At 35.8% G+C, this 24,757-nt stretch overlaps 2 protein-coding genes and 1 non-coding gene across 4 annotated transcripts in view; all 3 read right to left on the reverse strand.

Moving 5' to 3' along the window:
• Window positions 1-8,440, reverse strand: part of banp (BTG3 associated nuclear protein) — an 83,246-nt gene extending 74,806 nt beyond the window's left edge. The window contains exons 1-6 of one of the 2 annotated variants that reach the window (XM_056452154.1): window positions 8,330-8,440; window positions 4,762-4,843; window positions 4,605-4,687; window positions 2,395-2,594; window positions 1,960-2,058; window positions 1,128-1,291 (exon numbers count right to left, since the gene is read on the reverse strand). In XM_056452154.1, the coding sequence (XP_056308129.1) occupies window positions 1,128-1,291; window positions 1,960-2,058; window positions 2,395-2,594; window positions 4,605-4,687; window positions 4,762-4,837 (622 nt within the window). In that variant the 5' untranslated portion in view covers window positions 4,838-4,843; window positions 8,330-8,440. The remainder of the gene's footprint in view (window positions 1-1,127; window positions 1,292-1,959; window positions 2,059-2,394; window positions 2,595-4,604; window positions 4,688-4,761; window positions 4,844-8,329) is intronic. The other variant, XM_056452153.1, reaches the window with a different exon arrangement.
• Window positions 8,441-11,610: 3,170 nt separating this feature from the next.
• pdcd2l (programmed cell death 2-like) lies at window positions 11,611-24,706 on the reverse strand. Its single transcript, XM_056451922.1, has 6 exons — window positions 24,507-24,706; window positions 21,645-21,808; window positions 19,425-19,826; window positions 15,977-16,090; window positions 13,773-13,930; window positions 11,611-11,783 (listed from the first exon to the last, which is right to left on the reverse strand). Exons 1-6 carry the CDS (start codon window positions 24,609-24,611, stop codon window positions 11,653-11,655), a joined length of 1,074 nt encoding a protein of 357 aa, XP_056307897.1. The 5' UTR covers window positions 24,612-24,706; the 3' UTR covers window positions 11,611-11,652.
• On the reverse strand, window positions 24,006-24,078 carry trnar-acg (transfer RNA arginine (anticodon ACG)). Its single transcript has one exon. It is a non-coding gene; the product is annotated as a tRNA-Arg (tRNA).
• Window positions 24,707-24,757: the final 51 nt, after the last annotated feature.

Here is a 24,757-nt window from a genome sequence, read left to right on the forward strand (position 1 = left end):
CGATTTTTTGTTCCAATCTAATATACTGCATTAAGGCTAATTTATAAAGCTATCTTTTCCTTGTTAAAAGGAGTTTTATTGTAACCATCCACAGGGGAAAAGCGTAAAATTACAATTTTAGAAATGCTTTCTGATTCTGTGATGTCGTGGCTGAACAACAGCACAAACAACATTGACAATAATCACCTCAGGTACTGATTATGTGCTATATTCAGTCTTAAATGGTACAAAAGGCAAGTGAACACCTTTTTACGCAACATTTATTGCCATACTATTGAAAGCAGCAACATATACATTTACATTTTTGAGTGAACTATCCCTTTAACTACTAGGTATTTACATAAAGAAAATTAAGTAGAATGTATTGCGTTAATATTGTATTGCACAACACTCATGGTGTTATCAAAGACTATTTAAGGCAAGTCATTTCACTCGGTGGCCATCTTTGAAATGCATCTCGGGAAGTATGCTTGGGCAGTCTGTTTGAATAAGGAAACATTAAATTCTCCAAAATTGCTTGCCAAACTTAGGATTGAGCTTCATATTAGGAATCACCAATAAAAATAAACAACTGTCTCTTTAGATTCATTTCTAAACTTTCATATCACACAAAATCTGGAGAAACTCACGTCTGGTCTGAGGTTTTCCCCCAGAGAATCGTTGGTGTATAGCGATCTTTGACTGGCTCCTGTACTAGATGGCGTGGCTTTGTTCGCTATATTGACTGTTACACTTTTCCCCATTCAAAACTATACAAGTGACATGTCTTGTGCATTATATACTCTTTGGTGTTATTGAGGTGGGATATGAGTAAGGTTATGGACAGGTTTGGTGGTATGGGTTGGTTTAAGGGTGGCTAGGGAGTAAGGGATGGTCAACAGTGTAATTATAAATATATTTACAGAAAATAATTACAGATGTAAATCATTTGTAAAATATAACTACATCCATGTAGATAATAATTACATTGATTAATGGTTAACTGAAATGTAAGTACATAGTAATTAAGGCCACCTAAATATATAAAGCAGAACCAACATTTCAATAGGAACTGTTCTTGCTCAAATGTACTTAGTTATCACAATGGTCATTTTAAGTCTAAAACATCCAATATTTGTGAATCTTACCCTCTGAGTTGAGAGTGATGAGCGTTACGTTGTTGTTATTTTGAGGCTGGCCGCTGTTGGACACCGAATCGCTTGTTTCCGAACCACTTTCCTGATCATCCTGAATCTCCTCTTGAACCGGAACCTTCAGCACTATGGTTTTCTGTCTCCCTCGCCCTACAGTACTGCAACACAAAAACACAAAGAAGCCTTAGGGTGCTTTCACACTGGCACAATTGGTCTGCACCTGGGTTCGTTTGACGTCAGAGTATGGTACTTTTAGCTAGTGTGAGCGATGTCTTCTGAACTCGGGGGTGCACCCGCAAACAGTACCCGAGTCCGCCTGAAAGAGGTGGTCTGGGGTATGGTTCATGTGAACTCTGGTCTGGTTCACTTCTGATATGAATGCAATCACACCAAATAACGGAAGTGAAGCACCAAAAAACCAAAAGATTCAGTAAAAGCAAAATGACCATGATGTGCATACGTCTCAATTTTGGTGCCTTGGCTTTTGTGGTCATCACCTAACAACAGCTGTACACAAACAGCAGCTTTATGATGCAAGCGTACCGGGGTTCAGAAGACAATAAAAACCAGCCGAGGAGGGACAATCCAACTTGGGTTCGGAGCAGGCATTCAGACCAAGTGTGAAAGCACCCCTACATTGACAATTTTATGTGAAGAATTTTTATTATTTTACATTATTTTTATTAACTAACATTTGCAAAATATAGTACATTTCCTAATAAAATTATTGTTTATTTTTTGTTCATCTTCGTAAAAACTTTTACTAAAATTAACCAATGGAACCTTATTGTAAAGTGCTGCCAAAATAGGAATCTGTGATACTCACTTGCTGAGAAGGTTCTCTAAAGAATCTGATGTGCGTGGCGAAGTCTCTTCCGGCTTCGTCCTGTCTCCACTTACTATTACATTTGTCTGGGGAACAACACTGTAAAAAAGTACAAGTATAAGTGGGCAAAAAGGTTGCAACATTTTTTAAAAAAGCCTGTTTTAATACTATTACTACAACTAATACTAATAATAATAATAACAATAATAATAATACAAAAATAAATAGAACTGCTCAACATGCAACGATAAGCCAAAACAATATGGGACACGTATTATGATCAGGGGAGATCAGATGGTAAGCAACAATCAGTTGTCAAATTAACCAAATGTTGTACGCGGTAGAAATGGGCAGGAATAAAGGAAAAATTAAATAGAACCAACCACCTAATGAATGGTGCTGGTTTATAAATCACATGACCTATGGTCCACTTACCAGCGTACTTTGTCACAAGTCTGAGTGGCTCCAAACGGGGACCCGGACACCATTGGTACTTGAATCGTTGACTGGTTCTTCCCCATCACTGTGTCCAGCTTCTCCACTAAACCTCGACAGGTCACCTCCAGAACCTGCAGCTTTGCTTCCATACTGTCCAGTCGCTGGCAAATCGCCTGACTGATGGATATCAACATCGACTGGAGAGATACAGGAGAAATACAGACATAAAAAAAATGCAAATGTTCTCGGTAAAATATACCAATTATACCAGATGAACTGATGAATCTCCACAGAAATGCAAAAAAATAACTCTATACTTGTCTAAGAAAACGTATTCTAACTTTCTAATCAAAATGACATTTAGAGCCCTTTTTTCAGAAAACAAAAGTTGGACAGAATGACTTGTTTTAACTGAAAATCAGAGTTATTTCAACAAATACAATCTCAACTCAACTAGAATTGTGTTGTCTAAAAATGAATATAAACATGGCCGAAAATCTCCTTAACAAAAAAATCTGCTAAAAGACTATTTGCATTAAAGGTTTAGTTAAGCACTTTTCAAGGTCTGGGCTCCGGTCTGAACTCTTATGGGGCATTTACAAAGGACATGCCTTGTACAAGTAAATCGCGATATTCTCGTGTAATTAGACGCTTGATCATTTTGAGTTTACTAGCTTTATTCGTGCGTAAAATTGACTTCATAACAGATGTGAAATCGCTCCAGTTTCGTTGCAAAATGACGGCCATGGATTTTGTTGAGAGAGTAGCTGTATTTTATGTGATATGGAAGGCGGAAAAATGGCATAGACTCATTCGGCAACATATGGTCTATCAGATCCTTTAAAGGTACACCCAGCTTGGTGAGTTTCACCAACTCCTCCAGGAGCAGCATCTGGATGATGGCCGCAACTACAGCAAGCTCCTGATTGGTTAATTTATGCTAGAATTCTAAAGACTTTCTAAAGAAGCTTCAGTTTTCAGGATGCGCGGGCAAACTTTGATTTGGCTGGATTTTGTTCAAATTGATATCCTTTCAGTTCATTCTTCAATTTTTTTAATATATCTAAAGCTTCAGACTAATCTGAGACTTACTTTTGAACAACCTATGTTTAGTTTTGATACTTAAATTAAGTGTCACTAGCTGTTTTGCCACTTTTGCACTCATTATTAATATATATTTTTACTAACACCTATGTGCATGTACAAGGATGTCTTGGACTTTTGAACATTCAGATTTGGAGTTCTGAATTGGGATTTTGAGAACCACCCTGATTTTAGTTCATTCCAAAATTTAAATTCTGTTACTGAAACCCATATGTAGGCCCGTACAGAATCTGCGCCCGCAGAAATTCACAGATTTACACAGATTTTTCAGCCTATCGAGTATATTTATTTACTTACGTGAATGTGAGTAAATATATATTTTAAATTACTTTCAGTAATATTATAGAATAATATGCAAATGTTTATATGATTTATGTACAATACAGTTTGTAATATAATAGTTTCTGTTTTTTTTAGTAGATATATTATATGAGACTTTGTTTACCAAACACGTGGATCTGCATTTTAAACCTTAAATAAAGTTTTTAAAATGTTATTATTTTATTATTCCATGTTTTCAGTTTTTAGTTACTTTATTCTCAAAATCATTCAGCATAAATGTGCAGAGTTTTTACAAATTTCTGCGCAGAAATAGCACAAATTGTCCGCAAATTCTTTCTGGCCCTGTCCATATGAAATCTTTAGAACACAAACCAAGCAGATTTAAGTTTCTCTTTACACAACTTAAATGTTTCAAAATGTTCTTGAAGAGATCAAAAAGCAAATCCATATGAATTTAGCACTTCAATTCCAAGACAACTGTTTTTATGGTGAACATAAACTCACAAATCATCAAACAACGAGCAAGCATTCTTGATTGATTGATTGATTGATTGATGCACAATAACCAATGAGGAGAATCCTTCAGTTTTTACTCAACGATTATTATTTATGAGAATAAAGCCCAAAATTAGACTTAGATTAAACTGCTTTCTTTATGTTTATTTATTCCTTTTTAAATGTTGAATGAAGCATCATAGTTCTGGGAAAATAGACTTCCAAAGGAGGAACCAAAATTTGAACTTTTGATGGTTTGGCACAACATATGGACGTGGATGAGTAGGTTATGGTGAAACAACCCGTTAATGACATTAGAAAGCTACCTTAATAGATGTTTCTTGACTGATCTCAATTCTTGCTCGTTTCCTCCCTGGTTGATCAGAGTCTTCATTACTCTCCAGAACATCTAGTATAAAATAAAAATTAAACACATAGAAGAAAACCACAAACATAACCATAATTATTATAAGGTAGACTTACCTGTTTGGTGTCCTTCATGATTCAAATCCGCCACTGCGATCTGCACTATTTCCACTAAATCTTGCTCTGACATCATTCAAACCTGCATTTCAGAAAAATGTAACCGATAAATAATTGGGGACTGATTGGGATTGGGTTATCATTTAGTGTTATTATAGTCAACAAAAACAATAAAACTATTAGAGGATAAAATAATTTGAAACAGTATTACAACTAATTATATACAATTATATAATATTTCTAAAATATGTTATAATTGCTAATTAAACTGGGTTTTTTCCACAACAAAACTATTTTAAAACACAAACATTTATTCATTGCATTTTTAAAACCTTTTATTGTTGTTTTATTTGATTCTACTAAGAACTGAAATAATCAAATGTAGAACTATGATAAAAATGAATAAAAACAAAAGAGCTTTAGAGGACAACGGACCACCAGGACTGAGTTTGGGTACCCCTGACCTAAAGCCAAGTGACGAAAATGTGGCACCCACCTCTACTTCACATTCACCAACATCTGCCTTCTGGGGTTCCACAGTGAATAATAAACATTGGTAAATATGTAAATTCAATCGGTACCCCACATGACCCAATACACCATTTATGGCTGGTGTTTGATGAAATATTTTTGATGTTGATATTGTTTTTGATGAATTAAAACATTTTTAATGTAATTATGGCTATAATTTCATGTATAATAATATGCAGAAAACCTTAGTGTTTTAGTGCCTTAAATGTATGTTTTTGCAACAAACCAAAATCTGGTGGGGATGCTAGGGGGAGCACATTTTATGATTGATTTATTAAAAACACAAATTAGTGTGCTTTTTTCTTCCTTCTAAAACCAAAAAACCATGCCATAGAGCAGAGATGCCCAAACTTGGGCCATAACCCTAGTAACCTTTTGTTTTGCTCTCCATCCCATCTGAAAAGAGAGGGAGAATGATGGGGAATGCCTTTAACAGAGATTGTCATTTTTTATTTTTTCACATAACTTTTGTTTTTTAACTGTTGAGCTACAAAAAAGCAAACTGAAAAAAAAATGTTTCAATTAAATGATGTGAATAAATCAGATTAAAAATAAATAATTAAATAGTCACTTGATGGATAGCGGACATTGCAGAAGACAGCAAGTGAATAAAGGCAAAGTCTATTTTTTTAGCGTTATAAATGGGATTGTAGGGGTGACGCAGTGTCACAGTAGGTAGTGCTGTTGCCTCACAGCAAGAAGGTCGCCTGTTCGCTGGTTTGCATGTTCTCCCTGCATTCGTGTGGGTTTCCTCCGGGTGCTCCGGTTTCCCCCACAGTCCAAAGACATGCGGTACAGGAGAATTGGGTGGGTTAATTGTCCGTAGTGTATGAGTGTGAATGAGTGTGTGTGTGGATGTTTCCCAGAGATGGGTTGCAACTGGAAGGGCAACCGCTGCGTAAAACATATGCTGGATAAGTCTGGCGACCCCAGATTAATAGACTAAGCCGAAAAGAAAATGAATGAATGAAATGGGAATGTTCATGCTTTTTATTGTAAGATGTTCATTATAAAATGTAACAAAAATGTATAATTATTAATACATTTCAAGTATTTTACATACAATAAATTATAGTATTAACTAAACTATATAATAAAATATATAATGAATTATTATAATAAATTAGGAAATTATAGTGACAACTTTTTTGGTATATTTACCTCCGGCCCACCACCCTCAGTCAAGTTTAGTTTTTAGCCCTTCATAAGAAAAAGTTTGGGCACCCCTGGCATAGAGGGTTAAAGAAAAAAGAAAAAAAAACACATAGCACAGTATTTATACATTCTAAACAATTCTAAAGTATTACATTTTTCATAATATTATTTCAATTATTATTATTATTATTATTATTATTATTATTATTAAATGCTGATATCAAAAAAGCCAAAACATCTTTCATTTGTGTCTATTACTGTTAAATCCTCAAAAATAAAATTGTAAAAGATGAATGGATGGATGGATGGATGGATGGTTGGTTGGTTGGTTGGATGGATGGTTGGATGGATGGATGGATGGATGGAAGGAAGGAAGGAAGGAAGGAAAGGAAAGGAAGAAAGAAAGAAAGAAAGAAAGAAAGAAAGAAAGAAAGAAAGAAAGAAAGAAAGAAAGAAAGAAAGAAAGAAAGAAAGAAAGAAAGAAAGAAAGAAAGAAAGAAAGAAAGAACTGTGTCTGTGCAGAGCTGTGGCTCTCCAGGAACTGGATTTGACACCTGTGTTTTAAAGTGACAGTGCTGCAGCTATTTTAGGATGACCAAACTAATGGAAGAGTTTTTGATTGCTTAAATCTCAAGATTTTCTGCCTTTTAAAGCATATTTGAGTATTATTGTGTAAATATTGGGAGAATTCAATAAAAACAGTGCATATTATAAACTTAATACGTGCGTTATACATATCTATTTGTTCAAGTTCATTGTTCAGTTGACTTTTTATTCAAATTTCTTTATGTATATGTTTATATATAAACATACATATATATATATATATATATATATATATATATATACACACATATATACATACACACACACACAAACACGCACGCATATATATATATATATATATATATATATATATATATATATATATATATATATATATATATATATATATATATATATATATATTATGGTATTATTACAGTAATAATAGCTTGACAATTTATTTATGAAATTAATGTACCATGGTACATAGCGTCAATTTGTATTTCTATGTAACATTACAAAATAAAAGTCTTGGTACTTTTTCAGACATTTACATATATATAGACACACACACACACACATACATACATACATACATACATACATATATATATATATATATATATATATATATATATATATATATATATATATATATATATATATATATATATATATATAGACGAACGTTATGCATTATGATATATATATATACTAACGTACACATGAAGGGCGAGTTAAAGATGAGTCTGTGTTTATTTTTATATTTTCATAATATTTACTGAGCACACAGGAAATAAATAACATTATAAAACACATTTAAAAACATTGGTGGTGGTGAAAAAATGTCGTTAATATAACTCATACAGTTCGTCAGACTTATGTATAATACTGAAGAATACAAACATATTCTGAGTGTAAACATGATACTGCAGCAGCTGAGATTATAACTAGGTTACAAGCCAAATTTAGTTTAACTCCAGCAACCATTTCATTTTAAGACAAAAAAAAAAACAACACTTTTTTGTTTCGGACATCACAAAACTCTTTATAAAGTCGCAGCTCCTGAAATAGTACCAATGATAAACCCAGTGGTTTACACTAGTTAGCACAGTACTGCTAACCTGCTCATGTAGCCTGTTAGCTCGCGCCTGCTAACCAACAGCTCAAAACACAAGAGTGAAATGCATCTAGGCCTCATTTGTGCCCTTCATGGCACGCAGGACACATTTGAGTCGAAAACAGCGAGATAATGCGCATTTCTTTAATGTAAAGCGCCATATTTTGAAGCGCGCGGAGAGCAGGAGGTGTCGCATGTCAGAATGGTTTATATTACCGTGTGAATGATGAATTCTCGTGTTGTTTGTGAGTATTCCGATAATGGCGTCCTTCCTCGCGAGAGAAAAGCCGGAGCATTGAGTGCTGTTCGCTGCTCTGACTGCGCATGCGCACGGGAGGCGGCAGTGTTCAGAACTGCAGCTTTTGACTAAACCAATTGAGTGTTATTGTTAAAATCTAAAGATTTTCTACATTTGGACGCGTATTTGAGTATTATCATGTAAATATTCGACAAAAAGTTGCATATTATTAACTTGTACCATATGGGTTACATTTTCTTTTGTAATTTCTTAAAATTAAATATCTTTTTTCAACACTGTATCTAGCAACACACATATTTAACTATTTGAAATTAATATTGGGCAATCTCAGGCACCTTTGTTTTTATTTTTTACAAGGTTTCAAAGTTGGGGAAGGATACATTTTGGGAGGACACAATAATGTGTGGCTACTGAGGAGATAAAACACACTAAGCAAAATTAGAGAACACTTTCAGAAACCTCACAGTTATTGATCTTAGTCCCGAACTGTCTCCCCCCATTCGGAGTTCGCACTTTAAAATGACAGGTTATACAGTCATGTTACACATAATTTGCAAATTTAAGATCAGCTTTACACAAAAGCGTGTAGAGAAAAATATATTCAGACGAAAAAAAAGGATGTCTGTTAAGGGGTTAAACTACACCTGGTGGAATATTTTAGAAAAAATGTCTACTCAGTTTCTTATTTTGCAGTACTTATTTGTGACTGAAAGCCTCTTAACAGCAGGTTGTAGACCTGAAGGCCAATAGGATGATCTACTCAGTCATGGCAAGAGAAGTTGATGTCCTGTGAGAGGCTAGTAAAAGAGTAGTGATGAAGTAAAACTAAATAAACTTCATAAAAATAAATGTTATGTTGGCTTGAGAATTTCTGACAAGATAGTCATGAGTAGTAATTAATTAAATACTATAATTAATACTAGTCTACTAGCTGTTAAAATGGTTTCATTAAATTAATTAATATTAGTTGTTAGTCTAAATCAGGGGTCCCTGAAAAGTTTAGTTCCAGCCCCAATCAGATACACCTTGGCTAGCTATGGTGTGTTGAGGCAAGTTAGATCTAAAATCTGCAGGACACCGGCCCTCCAGAACCGTGTTTGGACAACCCGGGCTAAATAGTCAGATATATAGATTGACAAATAAATACATATGCATTTCAGCGCACGTCAGGATTTTGGCAAGTAGCCTACGATGCAATCCTGGATTAACATTGATCCTGGAACATAATTTTTGTTGGAAAACGTAATCAAAAGCTATTCCCTACCCCTAAACCCAAACATAACTGTAAACTATTCCCAAAATCAGAGGAGAATAGGAGAACAGTCAGGTTGAACCTAACCACAAGCCTAAACTTTACATAAACTGTAAACGTATCCCTTAATGCTGATTGGCTGACTGTAATGTTGTTCCAGGATCAACAAAGATGTTAATCCAGGAACAGGTCCTACTTGATGAAATCAGGTTGGCGGCATTTCAGCATGATAATTAGTTGAAAACATGCTTCAGCACATCTTTAGCATGTTCTAGCACATTGCTATCATGTTTTAACAAATCACTAGCATAGATAAATAGCCTGTTTGCATGTTTTAGCTTAGGTTAAGCTAAAATGTGAGCATGATTTATTTGCACATCAAACAATGTGTCTTGTGTCATACATTGCTGTTGTAGTACATAGCACACATGCTAATTAGTAATTTATTTGCAAATCAGATAGTGTAGCTGGTTTATGTATGCCTACAGAATAAATACATTCTGACAAATGCTAATGTCCCTTGAGAGGCTAGTAAAACAGAAGTGATTATATTTAAAATGGCTGAAGGATGTTCTCTTTCTTCGTGCTATAGTACAATCATTGCGATTTTCCTCATTTTGATCACTGTACGTTAACAAAGGCATGGTTGAGAGCTGTGGGAACAGAATGATGTGCTGAGAGGATCTCCAGAGAAAACCCAGCAAACAATTATGTGTTTAATAGACGTCTAATAGACATCTAAACGTAGACAGCTTGGCTAAAACAAGGCTAAACTTGGGCTGTCAGTAAAAATCTAATAGACATCTAAGAAAAGAACAAAACTAGACTAGTCGTCAAATAGACAGATAAGACAGACTTTATATGTGGAGTCATTTATTTCTGTTTTTTGATGACTAGTCTAGTTTTGGCCTATTCTTGGACATCTATTAGATTTTTACTGACAGCCGAAATTTAGCCTTGTTATAGCCAAGGCAACTATGTCTAGACATCTATCAGACATTAAAAAAAAAAAAAACTTGCTGGGAAGGGTCTGACTGCAGACTGAGTGCACATGCATGCTTTTAATGTGAACACCTAACCCTGCCACTAACCCAACGACTCACAGTGACGTCACTAGCTCCATTGAGTGCATGAGTAAGTGAAAGAATTTTTTTACTTTGTTCTATGCATTATTTGACTAATCCTTGCATTAATTTAATTCTGCTTTTAACTAATTACATGAATTTATGCTGATGTGTTTATCCTCATATAATCTTATGTGCTTAACCTCATATAACTGTACTCCATAACAGCTGTGGCTTCGTGTGACCGATCACCGAGAAGCTAACTCCTCTGTACTTGTTATCACCAAAATGTTACAACTCTCCTTTCAGAGTGTGCTCGTTTACAGGAACAATCACAGATGGGAGGGGCGCAGGCTCACTCTCTTGTGGGGCTCTGTTGTGTAACTGTATGTACAGTAACTGTATTTCTGTGCAGATTAGCAGTTCTGCTTAACAGCTGATATTTGAACTGATCTGGATGGAGGATCTTTCTTACTGAAGTGCCCCCGGGCGGGGCTGAATAGAAATGATGGGGGGGGGGGTAGCGTGTGTGTGTGTGTGTGTGTGTGTGTGTGTGTGTGCTCAGCTGACAGACTGTCTGTGTTGCTGTTCTCTGACACCCGAAGCTCTGTAATGGTTTATTCATCTATTTAATTTAATTAATTGGACTTATATAAAGTCTCTGACTGATGTTTTAACCTAGATGGAAAAGTTCAACACAAGTCACACTATTGTCTCCAGAAGGTTTGGTTTCTGTTTAGGCAGCAGTCATGCATAAGGGGTTGCCGCCACACTTGTACTTTAGGTTTATTAAAGTGTTTAAAGTCACCTTATTCCCTTAAAATTATAGAGTTACACTGTGTTTTCCACTGTGATTTAAATCTTAATGAGAATAATACGTTAAGGACCAAAGCTGCTGGAAAAAGTGGGCACGAATGCACTCTATTGGTGAACTACCTTTATTAATGATAAATGATTGTTTATGTCATTTGAAATACTTTTGGTCTGGGTCAGGCTGAACAAAAAGAAATTCCTCCACTGGAACCGTTGATCCAGATGTCCAACAACTATTTCTGCAAGTATATGACAGAACTGTTCCAAACTCCAGTGAAATCTCTGAAAGTTACAAAAAAATAAAAGTGCTTTAATACCACAAACATAAGTATTAATATACAGTTAGCCATTCATTATTGTAAAATGCAATCTGACGGATCAGTTTTGTATCAGATGGTTATTTATTTTGACATAATACTAGACATTTCACTGTATTTTATAGCTCCTTACACAAATGGTTGAAAAACAAAATGAGTATGAACTTTTAGGTTTAAGCTCCTCTCACATTTTTATATGAAAAAATGTCTTAAAGTGGTGGTCCAGAATGTATTTTTAAGGCTTGATTGTGTTTATAAGTGGCATGATCACCAGCGATCTAACCACCAGAGGTCGCTGGTAAACACTCACACACACATAGGACTACAAATCTGCTTGTAAATGGACTACATATTTAGTCATGCAACACACACACACAACCGGTTCCTCCTGACTGATTGCATACACACAGCTGATGCTGCTCAAGTACTGATTACACACGCATATATACAGCTCACATTGAGACACTCATTGCTGAGTCTTGTTATCTGCTATACTGACATTACAACACGTTTCCTTTGTCTGCCTTTGCCGTGTTTTTGATCCTTTGCCTTGTTTATTTGTTTCATCCTGTTTACTGCCTGCCTTGTGACCATCTGCCTGTTAATTTGACTACGACTCTGGATTGACCTCATACATCTGTTTGCCCCTGTATTGACCACTGCTTGCCTGACCTCGCTAATAAACCTGCATGTGGATCTGCACCTCTGTTGTCAGTGTCAAACCCTGGTTACAATAAGATACAAAGCAATGTGTGCTCATGCTTCATTTGTTAAAAAAAAAAAATCTAATTTTTTTTTTATATATCTTACTTTAATTATATACTGCTACTCTGCTAACATGAAAACAATAATCATATTTCTTAGTTCCTCCAAAAGCCCGCCTTCAAGAGGCTCTGATTGGTCATCTAACATAATGTGCTTGTAATTCACGGATCGGCTCCACGATACCAGGAAGCGTCTGCTGTGTAAATAATGTCAGTCAGTATAGCCATGTCAGTGTGAGCATGAATTAGATATAAAATGAAGAGGACACGGTTGAACCTCATGCCTACTCTCTAAAATAAAATCTGACAAGTGTCTTTCACATATATTCGGGTTATAAGCATGTGTAAGTAATATGAAACGTTCACATGTCTTTTACGAGTTTGTTATTTGAGATGTATCACACAGGGAAAGTGGCCACATAGAGAGACACTGCAGCACTGGTGAAGACTGTGGGTGTTTACAGGCGTTTGACGGATAAATATGAATTTGTATTTAAATTGTTATTATGCTTATTTACATCCTTGCTACACCATACCATTAATACTAGAAACAATGCATATAATAGATCAATTTTAACAAATAAAAATACTTACAGGTTGTGGCTCTCAATCCACAGATTTGTCTATTATGGTTGGAGATGCTCCTACTTTGAGGAGTTTTAAGCCGAATCCAGCACTGAACTGGGAGAAATTCTGGAAGCTGTGCTTTGTCAAATACTAGCTATATCTTTTTTTATAATTCTCTGGAACATAATTAAAATTAAACTGTAAGCACTTCTCTTTGTGTCGTGTCCTTTGGAAGCCCAAATACAGAAACAGAAGAAGCTCTGTGGAAAAGCAGCATTTAGACGGCATTTTAGCTTGCTCTGCTTTAACATTACAGTGCCTCAGTCCACGCCCCTTCAATGCGAAGGGTGTGTGCGCATGGGGAAGCATTTGTGATCTCACTATCCTGAATGTATTTGTTTGTAGTCCTCAAACTTCATTTGCTGTAGGCTTTGCTAACTCTGTAAAAGCCAATGTCTCCTTTGCACTAAACTTTAAGTGTATTCTATTTAGAGATGTTGTTTATGTTCACGCAGCAACATTACACATCAACTAAAGTTTAAAATACGATATCATAGTAGACCACCCCTTTAAAAAAAGTATGATAATGAATTGAATTGAGAATATTTTAAAACCCTCCTTACCTGAGTTTGTGTCTGCACTACCCAGCAAACTGACCAATGCAGGCATAAGCTGAAATTCAAAAACTCTCTGACTTCCACAGTGACTGCAGGATGGCACCATTTGACTAGCATTACAAGGTGGCTTCATTATGAACAGAGGTGATCCGTTCCAGCTGTATCTGTAAGGCGAGATATTACATCTGATTAAAACTGAGTAAATATTAAAATGCTGAATATAAAGAATCTCCACTTTTTGCTAACCAAAAAATACTGTGATATCCACACAGAACTCACTCTATATATGCACTGGATGGTCACTACATTCTAAATATACGATGTTTGGGTGTTTAAAGTGCATTACAGCTTTTATTTTTAAGTCTACAGAAATTTCTTGTTCGTTTTGGATTGGTCATAACTGAAAAACTGATTTTGGGTTTGGCGATGGAGTCAATATTGAACTCATTGAACATTTAACTAACAAAAAGGATTAAAACAGACTAGAACAGTTATAAATCTTTTTGATTCTTTAAAGGAATCAATTGGACTTGAATCAGACAACACAGCTCACATCGTGTTCATTCCTGCTGTAAAAAAATTCTAGCATGTGTCTGAGACAAATTCTGACAAAAACGCATAGAAAATATGAAGAGTTCAGATGCAAAAAGTGCCATTTGAAATTTCCTTAGAAAATGAACATTATTCTGATCTCCCTTTATTTATGTTGAGTTATTTCACTTTAAAGACCAGGAAAAGGACTTATTCTTTGCCCTAAAAGTGATGTTACTGAACATACACACAGAAGCTTGATAAAAATGCTCATTTTAGAGGAAAATGTCAGATGGCATTTAGAGGTTTTTGCATCTAAACTCTTCATATATACTTTTAGTTTGAAAATTATCAAACATTTAGTTTTAGTAAATCTTTTTTAATCACAAATAAGGTAAAACTAAATAAACTTTATTAAGATAAACATTATGGTAGCTTGAGAATTCCTGACAAGATAGTCACAAGTAGGTTTAACACTATATTAGCGGTTAAAATGAATTAATTAAATATACTAAATAGTCAGACTGACAAACAGATACATATATGCATTTTAGCATGCTATCTAGTTAATGTTCTAGCACATTGCTAACAGGTTTAAACACTTTACTAGCATATATAAATAGCTTGCATGTTTTATCAAGTTAAGCTAAAATGCTAGCGTGATTTATCGGCACATTATTCTTGTGTCATACTCATTGCTGTTGTAGTAGCTAGCACACGTGCTAATGTGATCAATTCTGACAAAAACACGGAAAATATATACTTTTGGTTTGAAATAAATATTTTTTACTGACAAATAAGGTAAAACCAAATAAACTTTATTAAGATAAACGTTATGTTAGCTTAAGAATTCCTGACAAGATAGACATAGGTAGGTTTAACGCTATATCAGCGGTTAAAATGAATGAATTAAATAAATAGCCAGATAGATAGACTGACAAATAGTTACATATATGCATTTTAGCATGCTATCTAGTTAATAATATGTTCTAGCACATTGCTAACAGGTTTTAACACATTACTAGAATATATAAATAGCCTGCTTACATGTTTTAGCAAGTTAAGCTAAAATGCTGGAGTGATTTATCTGCACATCCTTCTTGCGTCATACTCATAGCTGTTGTAGTAGCTAGAACATATGCTAATGAGATGAATTCTGACAAAAAACATAATGTGTACGGAAACAGTGAGCACTTTATTGCTGAGAAAAGACGTTTTCTAGTTGCTAACATGCTTTAGCGCATTCCTTGCATGTTTTGATAACCTATTAGGATGGCATTATAAGCCAATAGCAAGTTGCTAACGTGTAAAGGTAATTTATTTGTTATTTATCAGATGACATTTATCAGTGTATCTCAAAGGTCTCAAACTCGAGTCCTGGAGGGCCGCAGCTCTGCACAGTTTTGCTCCAACCCTAATCAAACATACCTGATCCAACTAATCTAGGTGGTCAAGACTACTCTTAAACACCTTGATTAGTTGGATCAGGTGTATTTGAACAGGGTTGGAGCAAAACTGTGCAGAGCTGCAGCCCTCCAGGAATTGAGTTTGAGACCTATGATATAGCTGGTGTGTGAATGCCAACAGAATAAATCAAATCTGACAAAAATGATCATCAGTCTGGAGCTAATTTTCTGAACATCCCAGTAAGTTAGAGAAATGTAAATGTAATCAATCACCGTAACACTTGTTCAGGACAAAGAGAGATTTTCTTCATGAAACCGGTGAACACGTCATCTCCATGTTTGGCTGTGCCCTTCTCATATTCCTCCAGAACTTCGCCACGCTCACAACTATAACAAAATAAAATATATAATAAAGAGAATGTTATACATAATTTTGTCATGTAGTGCAGCATTTATCATTTTATTTTAGAGATTCACGACATTAAAGAAACCCTAAGGATGCTTTCAAACCTGTAGGTCAATTTTGTTCCAGGGATTAAATTAGTTAAAAAAATTTTTGTTGTTATTATTTTTGGTGTGGTAATCTTTTATCTGGCAGTTTCTAAATAGACCAAAATGGTTAAAAGAAGTCGCGTGAGTAAACCCCTCACATTGGTCAAAATTCTACAGTTTATTTTCCAGGATTTTGCTCATATCTGCCGTACGTCATTAATTTATGATGGTCCTAATGAGGCAATGAGGCAGTTAAACTAACTCATTACAAGCAAAAATGGCACACTTTAATTTTGAATGGTGACACCCTCATATATCACAATCAGAGGTTTCTCACTGACTTTGTTTAAATGGACATCAGTAATCAAATTATTTGTCTTAATCTGAATAAATCAATATGATTAAGGTGTTTACATGGGTTGCTTTTAGAATGTTCCTTTCATGATCCCGTCTTACATGTTATAGCGTATAATATAATTAACGTCATAGCGTCACCACATTATCCACATTTCCTTTGGTTTTTTGTAATTTCGGGTGTTTCATTTTCAATTTGTCCCCTTTAACTGCAGTTTGCCACTTTCGCTTTCATTCAGTAACATTTCATGCATGCCCCCGTGACAAACAAGATATTGAATGCGATTATAAATGGCTGGAAGAGTGTTGTTTGGAAATTGACACCGCACCACTTGTCCTAATTTGATTTCTGGTTAGTTCGATTATGACTTTAGATTAAATTAATAAAAAATCGCGAGTATTGTATTAATGATATTAAAATCAGATTATTGGTGTCCATGTAAACGTACTCAGTGAGTCTACCATGTAAACAGCGATTTTTGATTACCTTAATCTGAATAAAGTCATAATCAAAATAAACAGAAATCGGATAGAGACATGTGGAAAATGCCCATTTTTGTCACATTACTGAAGTGCAGCACAGACGTTAGTCAAATTATGTGTGACATCATGAAAGGAACATTCAAAAAGCAACTCATGTAAACACCTTAATCATATTATTGTCTTGTTCAGATTAAAGTCCACATGAACCGCAAGCTGCGCTCGTTATTATCTTTTCATATTGTGATGCAGTTCCTTTTTAAGCCAAATTTTTTAAATAAGCAAACAGTAGGGGTGGCTTGTTTTTCTACTGAGAGCTGAGTGGATATAGTTAAGTAGGCATTTTATTCTGAAAGATCAGGTATAGGGTTTGAGAAGAGTTATTACAACTTAACTTAAACACCATTTCTGTTTGCTGTCAAAACTGATAGTTAGGGGGCCTGGTTAAATATGGTAGACAACATATAGTCTTAGGCAGTGGTTCTTAAACTGGGGGGTCGTGGGACAATGATAGGGGGTCGCTTTGAGGTTTCCAAAAGTCAAATAAATTTTATTCAACAATTAGAATTGCCATATTTTATCCATAACCCACCAAAGATTAAAATAGTAGTTAATAGTTATACATTAAAAAAAGCAACAACATGCAAATAAAAAGCGATCAGCCTTTTAATTTTTTTTCATTGGATTGGTGTGTTTACGTTAGAGTAACAACACAGCAATAGCGTCCGCTGCAGCAGATTGATTTTATAGCACCAAATTAAACTTTCTGACACCTTTATGGCAATCAAAAATATTAAAAATAATTACAGGCCACTACTGAACATTGAGGATGATCATGGTGGTGGCCTCCAAAATTAAACCAAGAATAGACTTGTGCTGAAAACATTGTGCCCGCCAGTCTCAATACGTGAGGTTAATATTAAATAAAAAAATTCCAAAAGCAAGCACATCACTTTAAATGGGTGCTTAGCCAAACAGCAAAAAGTGCAAAAATACATATATTCAAAAAGGCGGCAACAATAAAGCTCCAAAAATTACAATTTAATAAATTAAAAAGGCTGATACAAGGTGTGGGCTTTTTGGAGCTTTGGTGTTGCCGCCTTTTTGAATATATAATATTAAATTAAACAAATTGATAAATGACTATATAAATTATAGCATATGCTTGTTGGACTGTTGCACTTTTTTGTGTTGTCAATTTGCTCATGTTTATATAGGCCTATTGTTGTGTGTGCAACATTTTGTTTATAACCACCTCTGAGGAATGTGTTGGGTCCATGTCACTGACGTTGTTTTTTTGGGGGTCACGGGCTGAAAAGTTTGAGAACCCCTGGTCTTGGGGACTCAGTTACCCGCAAATAATTTGATTACTGATGCCCATGTAAACGTAGTCAGTGACTCATTTCAATTGAACAGGGATGAAAAGTTTTCTCATAATCAATTGCACGTAATTTTTTATATATTTAATTAGTTATTAATTAAAAATTTGAATATAACATTTAATAAATGTTGTTTCCATTCCAACTTTTATGTTAATTAAGTGCTTACAAAGTAAGTTGGCTAGAATTATAAATGTGTACATTTACGAAAAAACAGATGAACAGAGACTGCATTCAGAACATGAAGCGGATGCATGTTTGAGTGCAATTATGAACAAAAATGATACAATAGACAACATGATGGCTCAGTGGTTAGCACTGTCGTCTCACCGCTCGAGTCCCAGCTGGGCCAGTTGACATTTCTGTGTGGAGTTTGCATGTTCTCCGTGTGTTCGCGTGGGTCTCTGAACAGTCCAAATACATGTGATATAGGTGAATTAGGTAAACAAAATTGACCTTAGTGTACTGCCTTAGTGTTCACAATATTGAGTTGTGGCTGGAAGGGCAAAAAGGTCGCTGGTTCGAGTCCCAGCTGGACCAGTTGGTATTTCTGAGTGGAGTTTGCATGTTCTCCCCATGTTGGCATGGATTTCCTCTGGGTGCTCGGATTTCCCCCACAGTCCAAAGACATGTGGTGAATTGAACAAACTAAACTGTAGTGTATGAGTGTGTCTGAGTGTGTATGGGTTTTTCCCAGTACTGGGTTGCAGCTGGAAAGGCATCCACTGGGTAAAACATATGCTGGATAAGTTGGCAGTTCATTATGCTGTGGTAACCCCTGATGAATAGAGACTACGCCGAAGGAAAATGAATGCTAATATTATTAATGGATAAACAGCACCTGTTTGCCCACATTTAAGGTGTTGTTAAGTTATGATCAGTTTAAATTTAAATAGATGTCTATGATTCAATAAAAAAAAATAATTATATTAATCTCATTTAGTTAATTTATTTTTTATTTTATTAATTGGTTCCAAAACTAACATCTAGGTACCCTCAGAAAAATTAAAACTTACCTTTGAATCTCTTCCACATTCACTCTCTCCCTTTCCTCATACTCTCTAAGCAGTTCATTTTCATGATCCATATCTTGAAAACCATCCAAGTCTGTTTCCTCCATGACACTTATGTAGAACGGCTTGAAAACAGGCACATTGTCTGGTTGAGGAGCACTTTGATGATCCGCACCACCGTCAATGCAGAGCTCCTGAAGCCTGCTGCTGACATCAGTTCCTTCACCAACACTGCCATTTGGCTTTTCTACAGTACTGTTAGCCGACTCATCGTCCATCCCCCAATCATCAGCTTCATCGCACCAGTCTGTCCTTGACATTGTAGGTTCTGCGCACTCCGTGGTTTTATGGTCTTGACTTTCTTTAATGTCGTCGTCCAAACACTGAGAGCGCAGGACAATCCAACTAGGTGTACAGAGATATACAGAGATCAAAATTAAAGAGCAAATTCCTACAACCTACAAATTCAAGACTAGTGATGTCCTGTGAGAGATTATTGTTGTCCTGTGAGAGATTAGTAATGTCCTGTGAGAATGTAGCATTGTCATTCAAGAGACCAGCAATGTCCTGAAAGAGAATAGTCGTGTCCTGTGAGAGACTAGCATTGTCCGGTGAGAGACTAGGATTGTCCTGTGAGAGACTAGCATTGTAAGAGATAAGATACTAGTCATTTCATGTGAGAGAATATCATGTTAAGAGACTAGCAATGTCCTGTGAGAGACTTGCATTGTCCTGTGAGAGACTAGCATTGTCCTGTGAGAGACTAGCAATGTCCTGTGAGAGACTAGCATTGTCCTGTGAGAGACTAGCAATGTCCTGTGAGAGACTAGCATTGTCCTGTGAGAGACTAGCAATGTCCTGTGAGAGACTAGCATTGTCCTGTGAGAGACTAAGATTGTCCTGTGAGAGACTAGCATTGTCCTGTAAGAGATAAGATACTAGTCATTTCATGTGAGAGAATATCATATTAAGATACTAGCAATGTCTTGTGAGAGACTAGCAATGTCCTGTGAGAGACTAGCATTGTCCTGTCAGAGACTAGTAATGTCTTGTGAGAGACCAGCAACGTCTTGTGAAAGACTAGCATTGTCCTGTGAGAGACAAGCATTGTCCTATGAGAGACTAGCATTGTCCTGTGAGAGACTAGTAATGTCCTGTGAGAGACTAGCATTGTCCTATGAGAATTAAGAAACTAGTAGAGAGACTAGCTCACAGATAGAACTCACTAGATAGGACTAGCTGGATAGGACTAACATTGTCCTGTTAGGGATAAGAGACTAGCATTGTCCTGTGAGAGACAAGGATCGTCCTGTGAGAGACTAGTAATGTCCTGTAAGAGACTAGCATTGTCCTGTGAGAGACTAGCATTGTCCTGTGAGAGCCTAGGAATGTCCTGTAAGAGACTAGCATTGTCCTGTAAGAGACTAGCATTGTCCCGTGAGAGACTAGCATTGTCCTGTAAGAGACTAGCATTGTCCCGTGAGAGACTGGCATTGTCCTGTGAGAGACTAGCATTGTCCTGTGAGAGACTAGCATTGTCCTGTGAGAGCCTAGGAATGTCCTGTAAGAGACTAGCATTGTCCTGTAAGAGACTAGCATTGTCCCGTGAGAGACTAGCATTGTCCTGTAAGAGACTAGCATTGTCCCGTGAGAGACTAGCATTGTCCTGTAAGAGACTAGCATTGTCCCGTGAGAGACTGGCATTGTCCTGTGAGAGACTAGTAACGTCCTGTGAGTGTTGCCATGTGACTAAAAATGTGCTGAAGTCATTCAAAGCAAGGTCCTCTACATTTCCTACTCAATTTTATTGCTGTAACCTTCAGAAATTGTTGTAATCTTTCTTCATTGCCATAACCACAGCTAAAATTCCATCACACTTTGAATAAAAAAGATATTAATTCAGAAAAAAAAAATTATAAATAGTTTTCTAAGTTTGATTTCCACTTTACAGAGGGAAGTCAAGTCAAGTTAAGCATTATTGTCATTACGCTATGTGTGGATATACAGTGGAACAAAATGTTTAGTCTTGCAGGACCACGGTGCTACATAAATAAACATTATCGTAAATATGAACACAATACTGGACATAAGAGCTATTTTAAACATCTACACAACTAACATACCAGGGCAATCTGGTCAGAATCGCTAGGAATAATTGTAAAAACAAAACAAATGTGGCTGTTAAATAAGCTCTTATGGCATTCTGAAATAACAGGATGCTACCTTTCTGATTTCCCATAGCATTGTGGGTTGGTGCAGGCAAATACATTGATGGTTCTGTGGTAAGGAGACGCCGCAAGAGGGCAGTAGACCTGCACAACATGAGAAAGGCCTCTCTGACACAGACTGCATGAGGGATACTGGAGAGTGATTATTGGAAGCAGGTCCTGTGAAGATAAAATTCAGCAAATCATATGAAACAGCATCCACAGAGTCCAATTTTATTCCATCACCGTTCCATCACCATTCATTGTAAAAAGAAACATCATGTTTATCCCTATAATGAGTTATGGGTGTGTTTTGAGTATAACGTGCGTTAAACCAATCAGAGTCTCATCTCCCATTCTAGGGTTGGGTCGATAGACGATGCCATCATCCGTCGCCGATAGACATCATGATGCTGAGCCGGCCCCCTTTCACAAACCCGCTCTCGAAAAATACACATTTAGGCCCCGTTTACACTAATACAGCTTAGTTTGAAAATGGCATTTTAGAACAAAAACTATCCACGTCCACACTGGCATTTCATCTAGCATTTCTGAACAGATCTCCCTCCCCACTATACAAGTACCACTTGCTGAAAACCCACAACACGATGTCCCGCTGCATCGCGTCTCACTTTAGTTGTTAAATGTGATATTTAATTAATCTTGTCTTTATCTAATGACTCTTCGGTCTTTTGAATCTATCAGGTAACGTGTTACAGCATCAGTACACTGTTTCAGTCATTCGCTTTCACACTTATACTTAGAAATTTTTGCCAAAACCTCAGATAATGTTGGTTGTTTCCTGTTGGTTGTGCACCTTTTTTACCAACCAAGTTTGTCGACGCCATTATTACGACACAGATCACTTTGCCTATTCATGCCAGAGTCCTGCGGAAAAAGTGATTGAGAGGGGGTAATTTGTGTGTAACTTATCTTTATTTATTTATGATTTGGTTATGGATAAAACAAAGACCATGTGGGTCAGGTAGTTGAAACGGTAGGCTACAAATAATTATTTTTTTTATGAATTAATTAATTATTCATGAATAATTAATTTACTGATGCCTACGACGACGACTATGCCATAGTCCATCACGATGTTTCACCTTAGACATCGTGCGATGCCAAATTGGTCAACATCGCCCAACCCTATCCCATTCCCTATAAAAGTCAGTTGCGACGCACAACAGCGCATTTGTTATTTACATGGCTTTGTAAGTGGAAAAAATTAATGCTTCACTAGTGAGAAAACAGTAGTGAGAAAACATCCTCCATTTGGCCTCTTTATATTCTCTTTACTTTACTTTTACTCTTTACTCCTTTACTTTTGTGGATAAGGAAAAGGTGGAAATTAACCCCACTGAAGACATCCATTAGCCTTCATATTTAATTTAATTTGTTAAGCACAAAGATTTGTTTCAAAACTATTTCTAAACTCAGTTCTAATTTCCAGCAAACAAATAAATGAACAATAATAAGGAAGTGTGGTCAAAAACTGAGTAATATCCAAACACACATCCAATTGTTATGCCCCATATGGTGATGCATACGTGTCCAAAACCCAACGGGTGGACAAATCTAAACTTGTTTTTCATTCATTTATTCATTCATTTTCCTTCTGCTTTTCCCTGGTTTATCACAGCGGAATGAACCGCCACTTACTTGACAGATTTATATATTTTTCATTTTAGGTGGTTTGAGTAATTTGTTTTATGTTTGGTAAAACAATTTCTAATAGCATCTTTAGTGGTTTTCAACTAATTACAATGTCTTGTCTCAATATGTGGATTTAGAGGGTTTTGCATAAAAAGCACAAGTGAATTTAGCTGGTTTTGACGCAAAAGAAAATCTACCTTGTTAAAAAACAAATATTTGTCTAAAGTGACATTTTTGAAAAAAGGTATTTTATTTACTAGGTAATAACCTTATCATTAGACATAAAATGAAACTTTTGAATCTAATAAAAGGAGCCTGATAGAAAATGTTCATCTACAAGAAAAGAGGTCTAATGGATTTAGATGGTTTTCCATCTGAACTCTTCATTAATATATAGTCAAGTCAAATAAGTCAAAAAAGTACGACCTTGTGCCATATCCCTTATCTTACCGAATACCTAAAACCAACTACTACCTTACTATTAATAAGCAGCATATTAAGCAGCACGTAGTTTATTGAGCTAAAAATAGTCAATAGCCAAATTATGAATCACCAATATGAGAACAAGTTTGTTTGAGCTAATAATCTGTTTACCGAACAAAATGTTATAAACATGTTGGTAATTTAACAGCCAATTTTACTATTAAACGTTTTTCTTTAGCATGTGTAATGTAATTTTTTATATATTTGATTATATAAATGAAGTCCGGTTCAAAAGAACCGAGCCAGCCAGGAGTCGAACCTAGAATCTTCTGATCCGTAGTCAGACGCGTTATCCATTGCGCCACTGGCCCGTCATATACGGCGTGCGTACATACGCCAACTGAGTTTAGCGTTCACAAGCCATCGCAACAGACATTAAACTAATTTTCCACAGATATTCAGGACATATTAGCCTTTATATAATAGCCTAGCTTCAAAACAAATCTAGAATGTCTTCAGTTCAAGCCGTTAGTATTAATCGAGCAATACAACTCCAATTCTAGTTAGCCATTAGTTAGCGAACTAGCTAGCGATACATAACCTACCTTTAAGTAATTATATTCTCTTAATAATTACTTAAAGAAGCAAAGGAATTTAATTTCTCTGTCAAACCTATTTCAGTATCCATACGGATTTTAGTAACAGCAAAATAGCCACAGAAGTTAGCTGTCAAGCAGAGTTTAGCTTTCCTTAGTTAGCATAGAGCCTTGGGTTTATATACAAATAACATTCCCTTTACCGGTCTATCTCCAATTTTGTTGGTGCAGTAAGATGCGTTTTTCTTCTTGTCAATCGCTCCATCACATATTCCGATAAGAACTGTCTCGTGTAATGATGTCGCCATGATTATTGAGCAGAAATTATCAGCCCCTGTGCTTCTCTCAGCACGTGGAGACTCTTCAATACTCGTTCCCTTTCAGTGAATCCTTTTTATTTAATAGACTTAAAACATGTTTTATCGAATCATTTCTAATAAATACCGATTTAAAT

The sequence above is a fragment of the Danio aesculapii genome, chromosome 25 (assembly GCF_903798145.1).
Source record: "Danio aesculapii chromosome 25, fDanAes4.1, whole genome shotgun sequence".
Classification (NCBI taxonomy): Eukaryota; Metazoa; Chordata; class Actinopteri; order Cypriniformes; family Danionidae; genus Danio; species Danio aesculapii.